At 41.1% G+C, this 19,346-nt stretch overlaps 1 protein-coding gene across 1 annotated transcript in view; it reads left to right on the top strand.

Annotated features, from left to right (window-relative positions):
* LOC306655793 (uncharacterized protein) overlaps window positions 1–19,346 on the top strand; it is a gene marked incomplete at its 5' end in the record, with an annotated part of 33,781 nt that overhangs the window by 12,956 nt on the left and 1,479 nt on the right. Inside the window, 3 exons of the mRNA XM_079130403.1 lie at window positions 17,222–17,265; window positions 18,140–18,308; window positions 19,098–19,181. Of these exons, the coding sequence (XP_078986529.1) occupies window positions 17,222–17,265; window positions 18,140–18,308; window positions 19,098–19,181 (297 nt within the window). The remainder of the gene's footprint in view (window positions 1–17,221; window positions 17,266–18,139; window positions 18,309–19,097; window positions 19,182–19,346) is intronic.

The raw sequence follows: 19,346 nt of genomic DNA, 5'->3' as shown, positions 1-19,346 counted from the left end.
AACTTCATCCTAAGGCTGTGGGTTCCCCTTGTGGTCATGAGATGGCTGCCAGGAGCAACTGGTGACATGTTGACCTGTGTGGGGCCACAGGAAGAGGAAGCGTGACCCAGTCCACAAAGAAACGCCAGGAACACCTGTAGTAGCAACTCGTTGGTGTAGACTGGCCTAGTGACCACCCAGGAACCTAAGGCTGGAAGGGCCTCGGGCTTACCACGACTGGCCCGGACTGGGCTGAGGCCCAGGGGATTTGGAGTCACTCAGAATGCCTTCTCTCTTTGAGCCGAGTGCTCTTTACGTAGGCCTTTTAATCTCAGCACTTAGGTTTGTGTTCACTCTGCTGAACCTTAACCAAGGGTCTGATTTATCCACTAGAGAGTAAGGATCCTTGTTGCTTTTTATCTAGTCACTGATAAATCCAGGACACGGCTGGGTCTGGAACAACAACCAATTTCCTGCAGTTTATCACCATAGTCAGCCTCTTCCAAAGGGAGGGCAAGGAAGATGGGAGCCGAAATGAGCTCTACCCACAAGATGCCGCCACAGTTCTTAAGCCTTGCAGGAGTTCCAAAGCAAGGAAGGACAAGCAGAAGTAGAGACGGAGGGGTTTGGAACATCTCACAGCCTGACGGTCAAAGGAAGGGACTTTTTCTCAGGGAGGGGTCTGCTTACGCTGCTCTGGCCTCAGGAGAGATGCTTGCGAGAGCCTGGGCCTCTGACCGCGTGCATGGGCGGGACCCGGAACTGCTCTTGCTGTGAGCAGCCCTGGCACTTACTGGGCTCCCTCAAGTCTGAGAACCAATGCTCGAGGTCTCCACTGCGCTGGCAGCTAGGGGCCCTGCTTGGAGCTCAAGAGAGAAGCAGAATCAAGTAGCAAAAACAAGGCTGTGATGGAAAATCCCTTTCGTTCTCCAGCGCCTGAGAAACCCAGTAACCCACCTCCACCAGTTATGGTGTCTAGGTCCCCATCCAGAGGGCCTGACCCCTGTATTTGACCTGCAGCTGCCCTTTCAGGGTGAGGTGTGGATGAGCTGAATCTGGGTCTGTGTGAACCTCTCATTCCTCAGGCTGTGACTGGCACTGACCATGGGCCTTCACTCCTGCCGGGGTCCTGCCCTGTGTATCCCCTCCTCTGTGCATCTGCCCTCTCAGCTGGGTGACCACGTTCCTATCTAGTGGCTGTAGCTAGAACTCTCTCTAGACCACCCGCTAACTTCAAGTGACAGGTCATGGCACACCCACCAGGGTGGAGGGGAAAGTCCGCCAGGTGATTAGAAAGTTTGGAGCTGCACCCAGACTTCTATTCACGTTGGCCTAGGCCTGGCTGTCATCTGGGGGAAGGCGGAGCAGATGAGCAAGCTCTCACTGATCTGGCAGCCTGGGATGGGGCTGACGGTGCTCTTGGGAGTCAGGAACTGCGGTGAGCTCAGTGTGGCCCTGGCTGATGTTAAGAAGGAGGGCTTAGAAGGACCGAACCTACTCTGATCATGAACAACTCTTCTCGCTTAAAGTTCTTGAGTAAATTGGAAGGATTATAAAAGGACTTTCAGAGATGAGAACTCAATTCCAGTGTTTTGTTAGCAGCCAGTGTAGGATACTGTAATGCAGAACTTTCTGTTACTGGACTGGAATCAAGTGGTCTAGGATCAAAGGGGCTTTTTCCTGAACCATGTGAGTCCTACTCCTGCCACCAGCCAGCTGAGGAACTCTGAAGTCTTTTGCTCTCGCTGAGGGAGTCAGAGAAGTCTTCTGGATCCATGTGGGCTGTTGTCTTGCTCAGAAGTGGTCTAGACCAAGGCTGGGGTTGGACCTGGGTCTGGCCACTGGAGTGAAGGAGGAAGAAGAGGGACAGGAGGAAAAGGAACAGGATGGGGGAGGAGGGAAAAGAGGAAGAGCAGAAGGAAGATGGGGGATGGGAAAGGAGGGGAGGGAGTAGCAGGAGGGGAAGCTGCTCAGGGGCAGGTCTTGTGAGGTTCACTTGTCCCGAGATGGCTGGGAGCAGAGAAGGCAGAGCCCAAGAGAGGCAGACCTGCTTGGAGGGGACAGACCCTGCCTCAGCTTGAACTTTATGACACAGAAATGACAAGGGGGTGGGGAGTGCCATACACTTGTGAATAGGGAGCCCTTATCTCCTGGGGTAACTCTTAGCAATCTGAAGAAGTTGGATTCAGTGGAACATCATTTGGAAAATACTGCCAGAGAGCCCTGCCTAATGCTGGCCCCGGCCCCTCACCCTTCCACCCTCACCTCAGGCTCTGGCGTCCACACACTGTGTCCCCATTGCCCCCCTGTCTCTGGCCCATGGGTCTACCTAGGTCTCCTAGGCTTCATTTCATGTCCCCACTCCCATTCTGTCTTAGCTGCAACTGATCCTTAACTTTACACTCTTATATTTTCAGTATTTAAAAGAGTTACCTTCAATCCTTAAGAGTAAGTGTGACTGGACATTGTGTGCAGGTGTAAATGCAGCGGGGTGTCCGTGAGTCCACCTGGCCCCTTGGGATGGAGATGGCCTTGGTTCTCAGCCCACTGGTCTGTGGAATAAGAATACTTTGTGACTGTCTCTACTCTCCGCTTTGAAATCTCCCTAACTCAATCATTGCTACCTAAATTTCCTGTTTCTATATTTCTAGTTTTGTGAGAGTTTCACAAAACTTTCCACCACAAGGTAACAAGGGCCCCTGTTCACATCAATATTTTTTTCACTTTCCCATAAGCCCCAGCGACTGCACTTTTAGGTGTTCACCCATTTCTCAACCCCAAATGTCGCTGGCTCTTTGCGGTTCCAAAATCCATGGATATTTGTCACCGCCTGCAGCAACAACTTGCATGGGTCTTATGGGTGGTGGAGTGGAAACTGAGGCACTTCTATCTTTCTCTTTAGTGCACTGCTTTCTTGCTTGTTTACTTATAGAGGATAGAGGAAATGAGGTTTACTTGCTTTGAAAGGAGAGAGAGAGAGAGAGAGAGACTTTGCTTATCAGAGAGAGAGACTTTGCTTAAGAGAGAAACTTGCTACGCCTTAAAGTCCTGCATCCTGTGAACTAAGGGTACGTCCACCCAAGGTGCCCTAGTGATGCGTCTCAGTTCTCCGTTCTGCGATCTGCCTTCCGCCGCTGCCCCTACTCGCTGCTGTGTTCTTTCTTCTGGCTTTTTTGCTAATGGCTGCTGTGGCGTGTCTTCTCTGGCTACTGCCACGCCGTGTGTCTTCTGCTACTGCTTTTCTTCTACTAATGGCTGCTGTAGTGTGTTTTTCCCTCTGGTTGCTTCTAATGGCTGCTGTGTCTCTGTCTCGCGCTGCCTACGCTTATATCACCTCCAGGACGCAGAGAGCAGGGCCATGCCTCTTACGCAAAGATTAGGCGAGACGCTCCGAGCAGGCAATTAGTGCTCAAGAACACATGCGCACACATTGTGTGCGTGGATGAGAAAATCACCTGAGTGTGCTTATGTCAATTAACCTCCTCGCTGCCGATGTGATCAGGCGCCATCCCAGCGCCGCCAACATGGCACAGCCCCCAACAATTCCCCCTTCTTTATAAACAATGAAAAGAAAGCTGGCAGGGATCGTGTCTGTCTTAGGTTGTCCACGGCAGAGCAACATCCTTACCCGTCATCGGAATTCTGACCTCCAGGCGTCAGAACCCTGTCTTAGGTTGGTATGAGCTCCCCATGAATCTTACCCGTCTTTGACTACTGATCCAGCACACCAAGCCATATACTGGGAAATTGTTCTGCTTCAAGGGCAGCCATGGCCTGTTTTATGATGACATAAGCCTGTTGATTGGCTTTGAGGCATTTGTAGATGTAAGGTAGAATTAACACAAGCACACCCAAACCTACTAGTGTAAAACCTAAAATTCCCAAAATCTGGTGCCAAACTGTGCTGAAAAAACAATTGTTTCACCCTCTCTACATTCTTCAATATTAACTCCGTTAACCTTCTAGTCAGTGCACTTCCCTTTACTTATAAACCCTCCTCAAAGGTGAGGTATCAACATGAGTGATTAGAAAGTGAGTTACACAGGATGAAAATAAGCAGCTTGCTTTACTGAGAAAAAGATGAAAATCATCTGTGTGGCTAAATCAGCTTGGGGGGCTATGGGTCCAACCAATTCCAATTTAGGAATTGCCCGAGTGATGCAATCACTATCAGCAAAAAGATCTGTTACTCCCCAAACTCTACAAGGGCTATGACAACTGCTTCCATTTTGTGGGCCTTGAGTTGAAGAGTTCTGTGCCTTGTTTCTTAAATGATTTGGTAACATCTTGCCCTCGACATCAGTAACTAATTTGCACTTGTTAACCCAGTGTTTTCCCTTTCTGCGCTTTGGGCAGAGGCCTGGGGCACAAGGTGTAACAGATTTTACTATAGTCATCTCTTGGCTTTTCTTTTGTTAGGCATTGTCTCTTTGCTGCTGTGTATATGTGCATACACTCCAGGATCACATTGATTTTGAGTATCTATTAAGCATATTAGCCTTCTCCTACTAGCATTCCAGCATTTCCACCAGGAAACCTTGCTACTACATTTCTGCAAGCAGTTTCAACAGCCATTTCTTGCCACTGAGCTCTCCAACCAGACATCGTCCTCCAGATAACACTGCTCTGCACAGCTTTTTCCAATCAGTTGTAACTGCCTCTTTGGGTAAGTTCTTTGTATTAGATTCAGCTCTCTCCTTTTCCCCTTGTTCTTAAGTTTTCACTACCACTTAGTTATTCCTTTTTGGGGTTCTTAGTATTAGGTTTAGCTTTCTCCTACATTTTTCCCTTATTCTTAAACTTTCTGAGTAATTGTTTTCCAAGTCATTACCACACAGTTATTCCTCACTTTGTTCTCTATAACAGTTCTTTTCTGTTGCTGTTAGATCCTGTTTAAGAAGATCCCCTTGTGGCACATTGAACAACTTTTCCTCTATAAACCCTGGGCTTATTTCTGCTCTTACAGTGGTTTCCTTATTTTCTAATTCTTCCCCAGTGTTTCCTTCCTCCCCAGAACTTTCCTGTTTTTGGTTACCCCAGTTAACTTCCTTTTTAGTCTCTCCCAGCACTTCTTCTCTTTCTTGTAATATATTTTTCACGCCTCCTTTTGAATTATCCCTTCAGACTGATTTCATGATATTTCTGAATTTATCCTTCACTGTACAAAGGCCACACTAACAGTAGTACAAGCACACAAACAATACAAAATACACACATTCCGGAGCTCCTTCATCCATTCTGATCAAAGACATGAACTCTTGACAAACAACAAACACACAAAATCTTATTTTAATAATACCTGGCCCGTCCACTGGGGGTTGCTTTACCCAGTTCCCTGTACCTGGGCCCTCTTCGACCCAGCTTTCTGTATACTACTTTAACTTTTCTTGACTTTTTTTTTTTTTGACTTATTTTACTTGACTTATTTTAGTTTTAAACACAAACACAAATACACGCATTTTTGCATTTCACTGTCGTGTCCCTTGTGACCTTTAGCTTTTGACCAACACTATTTCTTTTTACTATCCCTCGCCCTTAAACTGCTCTGGCCAGAGACTCCTGCGAGGTTCCTACTTTCCCTGCTGTATCTATTCCTGGAGGCGGATCTTGAATTTTCCCTTGCCCTATTCCTGTAAGGTTCCTCAGTTTCCCCACCGTGCAGATTTCCCTTTTTTTTCCTGTAAGGTTATTGCTAATTTTCCTTCCCTGCATGCTCCCCATTCCCCAGACGGGCCACCACTCGTCGCTGGCTCTTTGCAGTTCCAAAATCCGTGGATACTTGTCACCACTTGCAGCAACAACTTGCACGGGTCTTATGGGTGGTGGAGTGGAAACTGAGGCACTTCTATCTTTTCTCTTTAGTGCACTGCTTTCTTGCCTGTTTATAGAGGATAGAGGAAATGAGATTTACTTGCTTTGAGAGGAGAGAGAGAGTGACTTTGCTTATCAGAGAGTGAGAGGAGAGAGACTTTGCTTATCAGAGAAACTTTGAGAGAAAGACAGGCTTTGCTTAGAGGAAGAGAGACTTGCTACACCTTAAAGTCCTGCATCCTGTGAACTAAGGGTACGTCTACCTAAGGTGCCCTAGTGATGCGTCTCAGTTCTCCGTTCTGTGATCTGCCTTCCGCCGCTGCCTGCTAGCTGCTGGGCCGTGCGTGTTTTTCCTTTCTTCTGGCTGCTGTTGCGTATGTCCCTACTAGCTACTGCCGCGTGTTTTTCCCTCTGGCTGCTGTGGCGTGTCTTCTCTGGCTACTGCCGCGCCGCGTGTCTTCTGCTACTGCTCTTCTTCTGCCAATGGCTGCTGTAGTGTGTTTTTCCCTCTGGCTGCTTCTAATGGCTGCTGTGTCTCTGTCTCGCACTGCCTACGCTTATATCACCTCCAGGACGTGGACAGCAGGGCCATGCCTCTTATGCAAAGATTAGGCGAGATGCTCCGAGCAGGCAATTAGTGCTTGAGAACACATGCGCACACATTGTGTGCGTGGATGAGAAAATCACCCGAGTGTGCTTACGTCAATTAACCTCCTCGCTGCCGATGTGATCAGGCGCCATCCCAGTGCCGCCAACATGGCACAGCCCCCAACACCCAAAGCCAAGGTCATGTGTTTTATATTTTTTTTATGACAGTATCCTACTTCAAAATCTGCTCTAGTTATACTAATGTGGAGGAAAAAAAATCCACTCCAAAATGTAGTGTTTTAAAACCACAAAAACTGTGAATTTTTCTGTGTCTCTGTGATGTGGGCAGAGCTCAGTGAAGAGGTTGTTTGTTCTCTCTGTGAATATCTCCTGGTAGCTTGACTGGGCTGGAGGGTCTTTCAAATATGGTGCACCAGGTGGGTGGCCACTGCTGGGCTGTCCTAAGCCCTGGCCTGCAAGTTTAGCACATCACTTCTATCGTATCCTGTGGGGCAGACACAGAACCCAGATTCCAGGAAAGGGGACATAAACTTCACCACTGGGTTCATGGGCGGCGTGTCAAAGGATCCTGGGGGCAATGTTTCAAAAGCCCATATTACCTTGAATAGGCTCACTGTTTTTACCAAATTGGTTCTGCTTTTGACCTCAGTTGCCTGGACATTTCTTTCTTTTTTCTCTCCTGCTCTCCAGAATTTCTAAGGACATTCTTTCCACTATTTAATGTAAGCATTTCGGCTTCCTCCAGCCTTGTCTCCAAGGACTCGGGTCTAACTTGTCTTGTCAAGGTCACAATGTACCTGGCCAACCCACAGGCCTGAGAGAAACGTGTTTCTGGCTTTCCCTTCCCCTCCCCTTGCGGTTTCTGCAAGGGGAATTGACAAAATAGAGACTTCGTTCTTTCCAGTGTAAACTATGCTGCTTCACCTAGATATGACTTTGATCCATTTGGTCCAGATAAACCTTTAGGCCTTCTTTCTTTTGTACAAACACATGGTCCCATGTTTTCTGTAGATTTCTTGGCACTGACTTCCTCTTCCTCTGCATCCCCTGCATCCAGGCTCTGACTCTGGAAGTCCTTTTCAATCCCCAGCTACCATGTTCCCACAGGAGTGGAAAAACTTGGAAGTTGAAAAACTTGAAGATTGATAAAGAAGATCAAAAAATATTTGTGACCTAGTTTTTAATATCTTGAATTCTTTCACTTCCCTTTTCTATTTCCTGGGAGAGTCTATGTAGAATTGCTGTTCTGAGCCCTGGTAGCCCTGTCGGGGTTCTAGTCTGGGCCTAGAAAAGCACAGATGTTTCTCCAGTGGTGAGTCATCCCCCATCAGACTCAGCAGCCAAGACAGTAGTGGGAACAGAGAGCAGTAGGTGGAGACAGCAAGCCAGCAGAGAAGTCTGTCCCTTCCTTTGTCATCTTTCTCATGTAGGTTTTCATACTTGCTTATACCCAGTCATTCTGAAACTTTGAGCTGCCTTACAAAACCAGTTACACATTGTAAAGTAGGAAAAACTAAGCTCAGAGACATCAGGTAAAAGGTGATGAGTGCTGGCTGTGGAAAGACGTCCCTAGTCTGCCTTGTCGACTTTCATGTTGCCTAGGTGTGGTAGGACCATCTGAAATCCTAGTTCCATTTTATTGGCTTTGCTTCATTTCTCTTGGTATACACCTAGGAGTATAATTGTTGGGTCCTGGAGTAGCTTTAGTAGACATGGCCAGTTTCCAAAATGGGGAAACCATTTCCAGGAGACTTCTCTGCTGGCTTGCTGTCCATGCTATCGGCAGTGAGAGTTTCAATTACTATATTCTCAATCTTTGATATTGTCAGTTTTTTTTTTTTTTTAATTTTAACCATTTTGGTGGAAGTATAATAGTATCTCATTGAAGTTTTATTTTGAATTTTCCTGATGTGTAATTCTTTTTAGTACATTTTCAAATGCTTATTGTTCATGTAGATATGTTGTTTTATGGAATGCTTACTGTTTTGCATGTTTTTTAAAAAAATTATTTTTATTTGCACATTTCACTATAGTATGATGACTTTAATTCTTCAGGATAAATACTGCAGAGTGGTATAACTGGGTCATATGGTGGTTCCATGCCTAGTCTTTTGAGGAATCTCCATATTGATTTCCATAGTAGTTGTACTAATTTACAATTCCACCAATTGTGAATGGGATTGTTTTCCTAATTTCTGTCTCAGAAGATCCATTGTTGGTGTATAGGAAAGCTATTGATTTTTGTTGATTTTGTAACCTTCTACCCTGAATTTATTAGCTCTAGCAGTCTTTTGGTGGAGTTTTTTGAATTTTCTAAGTATAGGAAATATGAACAGTATAATTTCACTTCTTCATTTCCTATTTTTATCATATTTATTTCCTTTTCTTGCCTAATTGATCTGGTTAGAATTGCTATCTCCATATTGAATAGGAGTGGTGTCTTGTTCCAGATTTTTAAAAAATGCTTTCAATTTCCCCCCATTTACTATGAGATTGGCTTTGGGATTTTTGCATATAGCCTTTATGATGTTGAGGTAGGATACTTCTATCCCTAGTTTCTTCAGTATTTTTTATCATGAATGGTTGCTGAATTTTGTCAAAGGCTTTCTCTGCATCTATTAAGATTACTAAGTAATTTTTGTACTTAATTCTATTTATGTGATGGATTACATTTATTGTGTTGTATGTATGTCAGACATCCTTCTGATGGGTGTGGTGATGCATGCTTGTAATCCCAGTGGCTTAGGAGGCTGAGACAGGAGGATCTCGAGTTCAAAGCCAGCCTCAGGTACAGTAAGGCACTTAGCAACTCAGTGAGACCCTGTCTCTAAATAAAATACAAAATAGGGCTGGGGATGTGACTCAGTGGTTGAGTGCCCGAGTTCAATTCCTGGTTACCCACCCCTCAAAAAAAAGCCCCAAAACAACAACAATAACAACAAAACCATCCTTGCATCTCTGGGATAAAACCAGCTTGGTCATGATGTATAATCTTCTTGATATGTTGTTGAATGCAATTTGTTAATATTTTATTAAAGATTTTTGTATCTAAGTTCATCAGGGGTATCAGTTAACTTTCCCTGATGTGTCTTTATCTGTTTTTTGGTATGAGTGTGATACTTGATTCATAGAGTGAATTTTGAAGGGTTCCATCCCTTTCTATTTCATGGAATAATTTGAGGAGCATTGACATTAATTTTTCTTTAAAAGTCTGGTGGAATTCAGCTGAGAATCCATCAATCTGGTTCTGGGCTTTTCTGTGTTGGAAGGTTTTTAAAAATTACTGGTGCTATCTCATTATCAGTTACTTGTCTATTCAAATTATCTATGTCCTCTTGGTTCAATTTTAGTAGGTTGTATGTGTCTAGAAGTGTGTCCATTTATTCTAGGCTTTCCAATTTATTAAAGTATAAATTTGCAAAATAGTCCCTAATGATCTAATGGATTCTGTGATGTCTGTGGTGATTTCTCCTTTTTCACCTCTGATTTTATCAATTTAGGTTTTCTCTCTCTTTTGGTTAGTTTAGCTAATAGTTTATCAATCTTATTTATTTTTTCAGAGAACTAATTTTTTGGTTAGTTTAGCTAACAGTTTATCAATCTTATTTATTTTTCAAAGAACTAAAGATCATTTCACTGATCCTTGGTATTGATTATTTGTTCTCAATTTCATTGATTTTTGGCTCTGATCTTAACTATTTCCTTCTTTCTACTGACTTTGGGACTGGTTTGTTTTCCCTTTGCCAGGGCTTCGAGATGAATCATTGGTTTGTTTTTATTTGGGATATTTTCAATTTTCTCATGTAGGCACTCACAAACTTCCCTCTTAGAATGAACTTTCTGGTGTCCCAGTATCACAATCCTCATTTGAGTCTAAGAATTTTTAAATTTCTCCCCTGATTTCTTCTGTTACCCCATTCATCATTCAAAAGTATATTGTTCAATTTCCATGTGTTTATATAATTTCTGTACATTTTCTGATATTTATTTTAAATTTCATTCCATTATAATTTGATAAGATGCAAGGAATTACATAAAAATTTTTTGATATAATTTTTGACATAATTTTTGCCTTGTAGCCTAAATTTTGGTCTATTTCTTCCATGAACAGCTGAGAAGAAGGTGTACTCAGCTGTTGTATGAAATATTCTATAGATGTCTCTTAAGTACATTTAACTTAAAATATTTTTCATGCCCAAAGAGTGTTTACTGAGTTTATGTCTAGATTAACTGTATAATGGTGAGAGAGATGTATTAAAATCACTTCGTATTATTGTCCTGGGTTCTGACACTTCAATTTGAGTACTGTCTCTTTTATGTAATTAGTTGCACCCATATTTGGAACATAAATATTTATTATTGTTATATCTTCTTATTGTATTATTCCCTTGGCCAGTATTAAGTGGCCTTCTTTTTATTTTCTGATTAATTTTGGTTTGAAGTCTGCTTTGTCAGTTATGGAAGTAGCTACTTCTGCTTGTTTTGAGGCTCCATTTGCATGGTATATCATTTTCCATCCTTTCACCTTCATCCTGTGGCTGACTTTTCCCATAAGGTGTATTTCTTTTAAACAACATATAGTTGTGTCTTGTTTTTAACCTATTCTGCCATCTGTTTTTTAATTGGAGAGAAGAGACCATTTACATTCAGTGTTATTATAGGGAGATGTTTGTGAAATCCTGCCATTTTGATTTATTTATATTGTTTAATTTGTTCCTGTTTCTCTTTTGCTTAACTACTTTTCAAATGAAATTAGTTCATTTGTAAAATCTGGAGTTTGTTTTTTATTTCTTCTGTGTGAAATATTTCTTTAAGTAAGTTCTGTAGTGTTGGCTTAGTAATTATGAATTCTTTTAGTTTCTGGTTATCTTGGAAGGATTTTTAAATTTCCTTTTTAACTTTGAAGGATAGTTTTGCTGAATGTAGCAATCTTGGTTGACAGTTGTTTTCTTTCAGGACTTAGAACACATCATTTCAAGTCCTCCTTGCTTTTAGAGTTTGTGCTGAGGAAATTGGAAGTGATTCCAATTGGCTTGCTTTTAAATGTGACCTGATGTTTTTATCTGAGGCTTTTAAAATTCTATTCTTGTTCTGTATGTTAGGCATAATTATAATATGTTGTGGAGAAGTTCTTTTTTGATCTTGTCTATTTGGGATTTTGAATGACTCCTATATCTGGATTTACATCACATTCTTAAGGTTTGGAAACCTTTTCTGATATTGTTTCCCTGAAGAGATTATCCATTCCATGAGCCTGCATCTCACAACCCTCTTCAATGCTGTGATTTTAAAATTTGGTCTCTTAGTGTTGTTCCAGAGTTCTTGCATATTCTGATCATGGTTATTTCTTTTCTTTTCTTTAATACTGTCTGAGTGTCCAACGTAGGCCACTTTGTCTTCCAGTTCTGAAATTTTGTCATTAGTATGGTTAGAGTAGACATTTTATTTGATTTATTGTATCTATCATTTCCAAAATTTCTGTTTGATTCTTTGTCAATATTTCTATCTCCTAAATGAATTTGTCATTCATATTCTATACTGACTTCCTGAGTTCATTCAGTTGTTTTTCTGTTTTCTTGGAATTTACTGATAATTTTAATAATCATTATTTTGAATTCTTTATCTGGTATTTTGTCCACTTCAATATCTTTGGGGTTAGTTGCTGATGAATTATGAGCTTTTGGAAGTGTTGTGTTACCTTGCTTTTCCATATTTCTTGTATTCCTGTGTTGGGTTCTATTTATCTGTTGGGATGGATTTCTTTTCCACTCTTATGTGTAGACCTTTTTAGGGAAGAGTCTTCTCTTGCCAGAGTGTCCTAGAGTGATCTGGAGCTCTACCACACCTTGTAGGTGTGGTATCCAGAGTCTCTTGTTAATTTGCTCTGTTTTGACTGTAGCAGTGAATGTCCATGAGTGGGACCTGATGTCCAAGGCATTCTTACTTGAGGCCTGGTTATTGGTTTAAAATTTTTGTCACTACTCTTCTTTGTATTAAAGTGTAGATGAAGTTTGAATGTCATTAATTTGTATGTGGAGCAAAGTGCACTGCCATTTGGCTGAATTTAGTTCTACAGAAGAGTCTCTACCCTGTGAACTTGTAGTAGCCCTGTAGGTCCCCAGCATCTTATAGGACAGGGGGAAACAAACAATAGTAACAACCAAAGAAAACAACATACAGCATTTAAATAAACAACCAATTCCCACAATGACATCTACAACATTAATTACCACAAAACAGAAAAGGTAGGGTCAGTAACTGTCAACGTTAAAAAAAAAAATAAATAAATAAATACATAAATAAATAACCATGAACTAGATCCATCATTAAAATAAACAGCAGGTGTCAATTATATCATCCACATGCAACAACATGAATGGTGGGTCAGCCAACTACTTCTAAAAGGTGGTAAAAATACAGTTCATTAAGAGAAAAGAAAATGTAGTAGAAAGGTAGAAGAGCATTTACAGTGTTCAGAAAGTGAACAGAAAGAATGCAGAAGAGATGTAGAAGTGATGGTCATGTGGAAGGAGGATTAAAAATAGGAAAATCAAAGTAAAAGGAGAAAGAACAAGAAAATTTGACTGTTAGCAGGAAATAAAAGGAGAGAAAAAAAGAAGAGAAGCAAACAAACAGAAACAAAACAAAATCAACTAAAACATAAACCTAACCTTTAAAAGACAAGGCAAGGAAAAATAACTACCTTAAAAAAATGCTAAAACTGAGAAAAAAAATACATATATATATATATATGTATATATGACCATGAGCCAATCAGTACAGCAAGAACACCAATAAATAAATAAATACAAAAGCAAAAAAAGCAAAAAACAAAAACAAAGAAACAGAAAAAAAGATTCATAATGAAAAAGGAAGGACTCACCTCTTCTGAGGTGGACAGAACACTTATGAGAATGGCAGATGTCCAGATGTCCTTTTCATTTCTTCTTGGCCTATGTGCTGAGAGAGGGCTGGCTGGAGGTTGTTGACTCCTTCCTATTTTTGTGTTGCTCACCAAGTTGCCAGTTGGAAACGTCTAAGATGGAAGCTGACTGAAATAGCTCTCAGCTCCCTTTCTCACCAGCGTAAAGTAGGTTGGAATGGGAAGTACTGTCAATTGGAATTTTATCTGCACAGACCAAATCTGTGCACTCCTAGGGTGGGACTGCTACAGAATTCAAAAGTTAGTTCCCATGGCTGGGGCTTAAGTCTAAGCAGGCTTTAGGGTCTTCTTTGGGTGGCATTTGCTCTGGGGAGATTAGAGCAATACTTCCCTAGGGCCAGGCAGATGCCAATCTCTGCTGGGAATCTGGATCTCAGGAGCCTTTCAAGAATTCTATTTGTGGGTCAAAGGAGCTAATCCTCTACTCCTTAATCCTCTACTCCCTTAATCTTCTGCTCCCTTTGCTTTCTACAAACAGCCTTCCCAGGTTTAGTCACTGAGTGTTTTCACATCTACCTATTCAGATTCCTGACCCTCTTCAGCTGGTCATTTGAGTGACCAATTTAAAGGAAAAGTAAGTTGGACTTCCTTTGTTTTTCTGACTTGAATCCCCCAGCATTCAATCTTCTCTTTGCCTGTTTCATTCACATTCTTCTAGGTACACCCCAGGCCACATGGGAGGCACTTGCTGGGATAATATGGCAATGTTTGCTATGATCTCCCGGCTCCTGCAGGAGCAGCTACTGCATGGCTGCCTCAGGATGGCTGGTGTCTCAGCTCTCCACTTGGCCACTGGAGAAACATAGAGCATTTTTCGAACAACAGTTCATGATGCAGCTTCTGGATCAACCAGGTCCATCTGGTCTGCTTTTCTGATCTCAGATTTTTCCATACCAAATTTGTCCATTGTGTTTCTCTTTGTGTTATCCCTCTCCTCTTGAAGCCAGAACTAGGGACAGGCAGTTAGTGTAGAAATAGGGGATCAGGTCAAATCGAGGAAATGAAGGCCATGAAAGCCACCTGCCTCTGGAAGTTGGAGACCCGCCCCTGGGAGAATAAAATGTCAAGGATCTCCAGAGCTCATTGATTACCAAATTTAGCTGCCTTTATCAAGGACTGCAAGCAAGGAGCTGCTAATTAACACCCCCTGGGCCCTTACCTGCCTGAATCACCTTGGCCCTCCCCCTGCCCATCCCTTCTCAAAAAAGGCCCTTCTCAAAGCCGGGCCTATTCCTGTAGACAGGAAGGAGAGATAAGCAGGAGAGAACTGGAGAACAAAAGAGACTTTAACCTATAAAAGATGTAGGGTGCATTCACTTCTTGGGGACTTTAGAACATCAGCCATGGCCCCCTTCTCCCAATTATTACCTTTAAATAAAACCTGCTTAATATATGCTTGCCTTGGTGTGCTTCTCTTGTGTTCAATCTTCAACATTAGAGGGAGCAGAACCTGTCACTGGTAAATGGCAATATCACTTGGGTCCAAGGTACTTTCTTCTTTGTTTAATGCACCTGAATTTCTGAGTCTCTGAGACACTCCAATATTGGATTTTAGTGAAAGTCCTCTTTTACCCACTTCGTTGTGAAGCAGTACTCTCACTGTTCGAATCCCAAGCCATGAAGCAACAAGGAATGCAACTTTCCTCTAATCAGCCATCTTAAATCCAGTTTCTAATTATTATAACTTTATATAAAGTGAAACATTGTTATTCTTTGCTAGGAGGTTATCTTGGCAAATCTTGGCTTTTTGTATTTGTTTATAGTTTAGAAACAGTTTGTCAATTTCCACAAAAATTTAACTTGGATTTTATTAAAATTATATTGAATCTGTAGATCAATTGAGAAGAATTTACACCAAAACAATATTTAGTTTTCAATCCACAGATATGGTATACCTTTCAATTTATTGTGACTTTAAAAAATTCTCTCACCAAATGTTTTGTGATTTTCAGTATTGTGTTTTTATACAACTTTTGTTAGATTTGTTTTATTTTTGATGGTTCTGGAAGTGGTATTGTTTTTCTATTTTTATTTCAATTTTTTATTTGCTAGTATCTAGAAGCATAATTGATTTTGTCATATTTGTCTTGAATATAGTTACCTTGCTAAAATTACTAATTAATTCTTATACTTTACTAACAAATTCTTTAAAAATTTCTAAGTATATAATCATCTGCAAATGATGATAGTTATAGTTCTTCCTTTTTAGGTTTATTTTAAAAAAATTCTTTTCCTCACTTATTACGTTGGCTAAGATTTCTAGCAAATGTTAAATGAAAATGGTGACAGTAGACATCTTTGTCTTGTTCTCAAATTGAATGGGAAAGCATTTACCATTTCACATTTAAGAATAATGTTAGCCATTAGGTTTCATTTGTTTAAGTGTTTATATACTTTATAAGATTCATAATGTTACTTTCTATTATCTTCCTGGGATTTGAAAAATCTTGAACAAATGTTGAATTTATTGAAACTACTTTTTCTGAGTAGTTGAAGTTATCATGTTTTCTTCCTTTCTTTCTGTCAATGTGGTCACATATGGTGTTTGATTTTTAAGTGCTAAAAAATTCTTGCACTTCTGGAATAAGTCATACTTAGTTGTGACATATTGTCCCTTTTTTCTATTGCTGGATTTGAGCTGCTGATGTTTTATTGGAGTTTTCTCATCTACGTCAATGAGAGATTTGACCTATACTTTTCCTTTTTGTAATGTCTTTGTCGATTTTTTGCATCAGGATTATGCTGTCTTTCCATAGAACAAGTGTATTCTGTTTTCTTTGTTCGTTGAGTTTGGGTAAGTTTGATAATAGTCTTGTTTAAATGTATGTTTTGAACAACGTATGAGTGAAGTCATCTGGATTGGGGTTTTTTTGACCGGAAAATCATCTTGAAATCTTTTTACTTTTTATGTTTTTATTAGAGCATTATACATAATATTAGGGTTCATTTTGACGTAATTGTACAAGCATGGGATATAATTTGCTCCACCTCCATCCCCAGTACTTTTCCTTTCCCTCCCCTCCTCCATACCCCCGTTCTTCTTCTTCTACTATACTTCTATTTCTTTTATAGTATTCTTTAAAAATTAGTGCTTGATAGACACACAGAAAGGTGGAATTCAGTGTGGTATATTCATATATGTACATAGCATAATTTGATCCATTCATTCCATTGTTTCTCTCTTCCTGTCTCTCCTCCCTCTTTCTAAATCCCCTTCCTTTACTCTACTGATATCTCTTCTATTTTCATGGGATGCCCTCCTTTGTCCTCTGTTTTGGTCTAGCTTCCATATGTGAGAGAACACATTTGACCCTTGACTTTCTGAGTCTTATTTCACTTCATATGATTTCTCCAATTCCATTTATTTACCAGCAAATGCCATAATTTCGTTCATCTTTATGGCTGAGTATAACTCCATTTTCTTTATCTGTTTATCTGTTGGGCACATGGGCTGGTTCCATAACTTGGTTATCGTGAGTTGTGCCGCCGTAAACACTGATGTGCCTGTGTCACTACAGCATGCTGATTTTAGTTCTTTTGGTGGTCAGATGGTGGTTGCACTCCAAGGTTTTTGAGGAATCTCCATACTGTTTTCCAGAGTGGTTGTTCTAATGTGCAGTCCCATCAACAATGTGTACATTGCCCCCACATTCTTGCCAGTGCTTTTATTAGTTGTATTCTGGATGACTGCCGTTCTGACTGGAGTGAGATGAAATCTCAGTTGAAATCTTGATTTTTTTTTTCTCATTGTATTTTTTTTCCTTAGGATGTTTGCAATGGTCCAGAATAAGGAGATATTTTGTGAAATATTTTTCAACTACTTCAAGGAAAATAAAGTGGAGATAGCAACTGCAATAACATAGCTATTTCCTTTCCTAGATGGCCTCAGAGACCGCTCCTTTATCACCGACAAAATCTATGCTGTAAGTGAAGTTTATTACATAACCCCACCGTAATCCAGCCCCACATCAATCTATGTTCGACTTTGAGGATTCAAAGTTTAGTACATCACTAACTGGCTGAGAGGCCTTTCATGCCTTTCATGGGAAGGCCCTTTCACCTCCATCACCTTCCAAGGCAGAAGATGGCAGAACAAGAAGAGGTCATTACAGACACCTCTGTTTCTACCAAAGATCTTTTCTGAGGCACAGGTTAGGGTAGGGGTGGATGGTAATGGCGATATGGCTCAATGAAGCTCATAAGCAAGATTAAAATAATTAGGAGACTGGAGCTGTGTTTTCCTATATTGTTTACTTAGGTTAGATGAAATACCTGGGGAATTTGCACCATTATAAAACAAAATCAGGCTTTTTCTATTGTCTCCTGCAAAGAGTTCAGATTTTGTTAGGTGATTCTGAAGACTTGGGGTTCAATAAGCTTAATCGGTGGGTCCTCCTGAAGATGTGGAGGAGGAAGCCATCTCTTCCCTGTGGGATTGTGTCCTTCCCTTGTGTTGTTTACAGCCAGGGCAGAACCATCTCCCACTCCTGAGAGAAATTCCAGGACTTCTCATACCTGAGATGGGGTGTGTTAGGGGAGGTTACAGTGATTGCTGTGCAGTCAACAGAATTACTACAAATCCATTCTTGAAACTTCCTAGGCAGGAGGAGAATTTGAAAGTCAAGAGACAGGGCCTACTTATTCTTTTAAACAGGTGATCAAATATTTAAAAAGGTCTAAAATATTGCATGAAAAATTATTGTCTAGTTACATTGAGAAAATAGAGCTTCTGTGAGATGACTTCCTCTGTTTAAAGTTATGATTGATTAACTTTTTCCATTTTTTTTTTTTTGAAAGGATTCTCAAGAAGCTTCTAAAAACTTAGTTCCTATAGCCAGAGTGGTGTACCATGTTCTTGGCCACCTGGAGAAGGTGTTTGATTGGTCACTTCTACAAGCCCTGTTCAGCAAAGTTAACCTGAAGGAGTATCCTGGTTTGATACCGATTTATAGAAGCTTTGAAAATGGTAACAACTCTCCCCTCTCCCTTTGGTGTCTACCTCCACTTTTCGTTCATTTACTTAACAAGTATTGGTGAACTACTTGCTGGGTCCCAGGGCCTGCACTGGGCAGTGTGAACTCACTAGCCCAGTCTCCTGGCTTCTGCTCCTTGACCCCCTTCCAGGCTCCTGGTTAAGGCCTCACAGGCCGTTCCCAGAGCTTTAGCTTCCAGAGTCCTTCCTTTGCTGCTAGGACCTGGGCCACCCCTGGGAAGCCTGTCTTTCCTTCCCAGCTCCTCTGTTGTGTCTCTGGCATCTGCTCATTCCTCCTTACCCAGTGAGGCCCAAACTCTCCCTACTCTAACTCCATCTTTAAAGCCATTTTGGCCTTTTTCTCTTATCTATTTGGATCTCTCTAAGACCTTAGCCCTTCTTTAGAAATCTCTGTTTCTTCCCTAAGTTCATAGGAATAGTCCATTTATAGAATTTTAATTGAGATAAACTTTCACTCCTTTGTGACCATCTTGTTGGGCTATTAGTTACTATTTGTGATTTTCTGCTGCTTCCCCATCCTTTCAAACTGAGACATTCATCACCTACAGGATTTCAGTGGTTTGGTTTGCTTTCCCCCCTTGGCTGTCCAAGAGGAAGGGATAAATTATTTCAAGTCTCGAGCCACAGAAATTTAGAGTGACCCAAGGGTTAGGAATTCTCCACTGAAAAACAATAATTCCCAAGTGCTCCCTCCATGTAATTGTGAGATGATATTCCTGATCTCTTGCCTGAAAATGCTAATTGATTTTTCCCTCTGTTCAGTGTTCCAAGACAAATATTTTCCCCAGAAAAGTAACACAGAAGGGAGGCAAAAAATGTCCATCACTCAGCCAAGCCATGAGCAAGGTACTTATGACTGCATAAACACTTGGTTTTAATGTTGACTAAGAGGAAATGGAGACAGGGCACTGTGCTGTACAGGGAAGGATGGATGCTGGGGAGGGAGTGAAGGTGGAGGAGTATTGATTCATATTGATTCCAAATGGCCTGACTCCATGAGAACGCAAAACA

The sequence above is a fragment of the Sciurus vulgaris genome (assembly GCF_902686455.1).
Source record: "Sciurus vulgaris genome assembly, chromosome: 3".
NCBI lineage: Eukaryota > Metazoa > Chordata > Mammalia > Rodentia > Sciuridae > Sciurus > Sciurus vulgaris.
The sequence above is the reverse complement of the archived record's forward strand: the minus strand, read 5'-3'. Positions and strand labels throughout refer to the sequence as shown.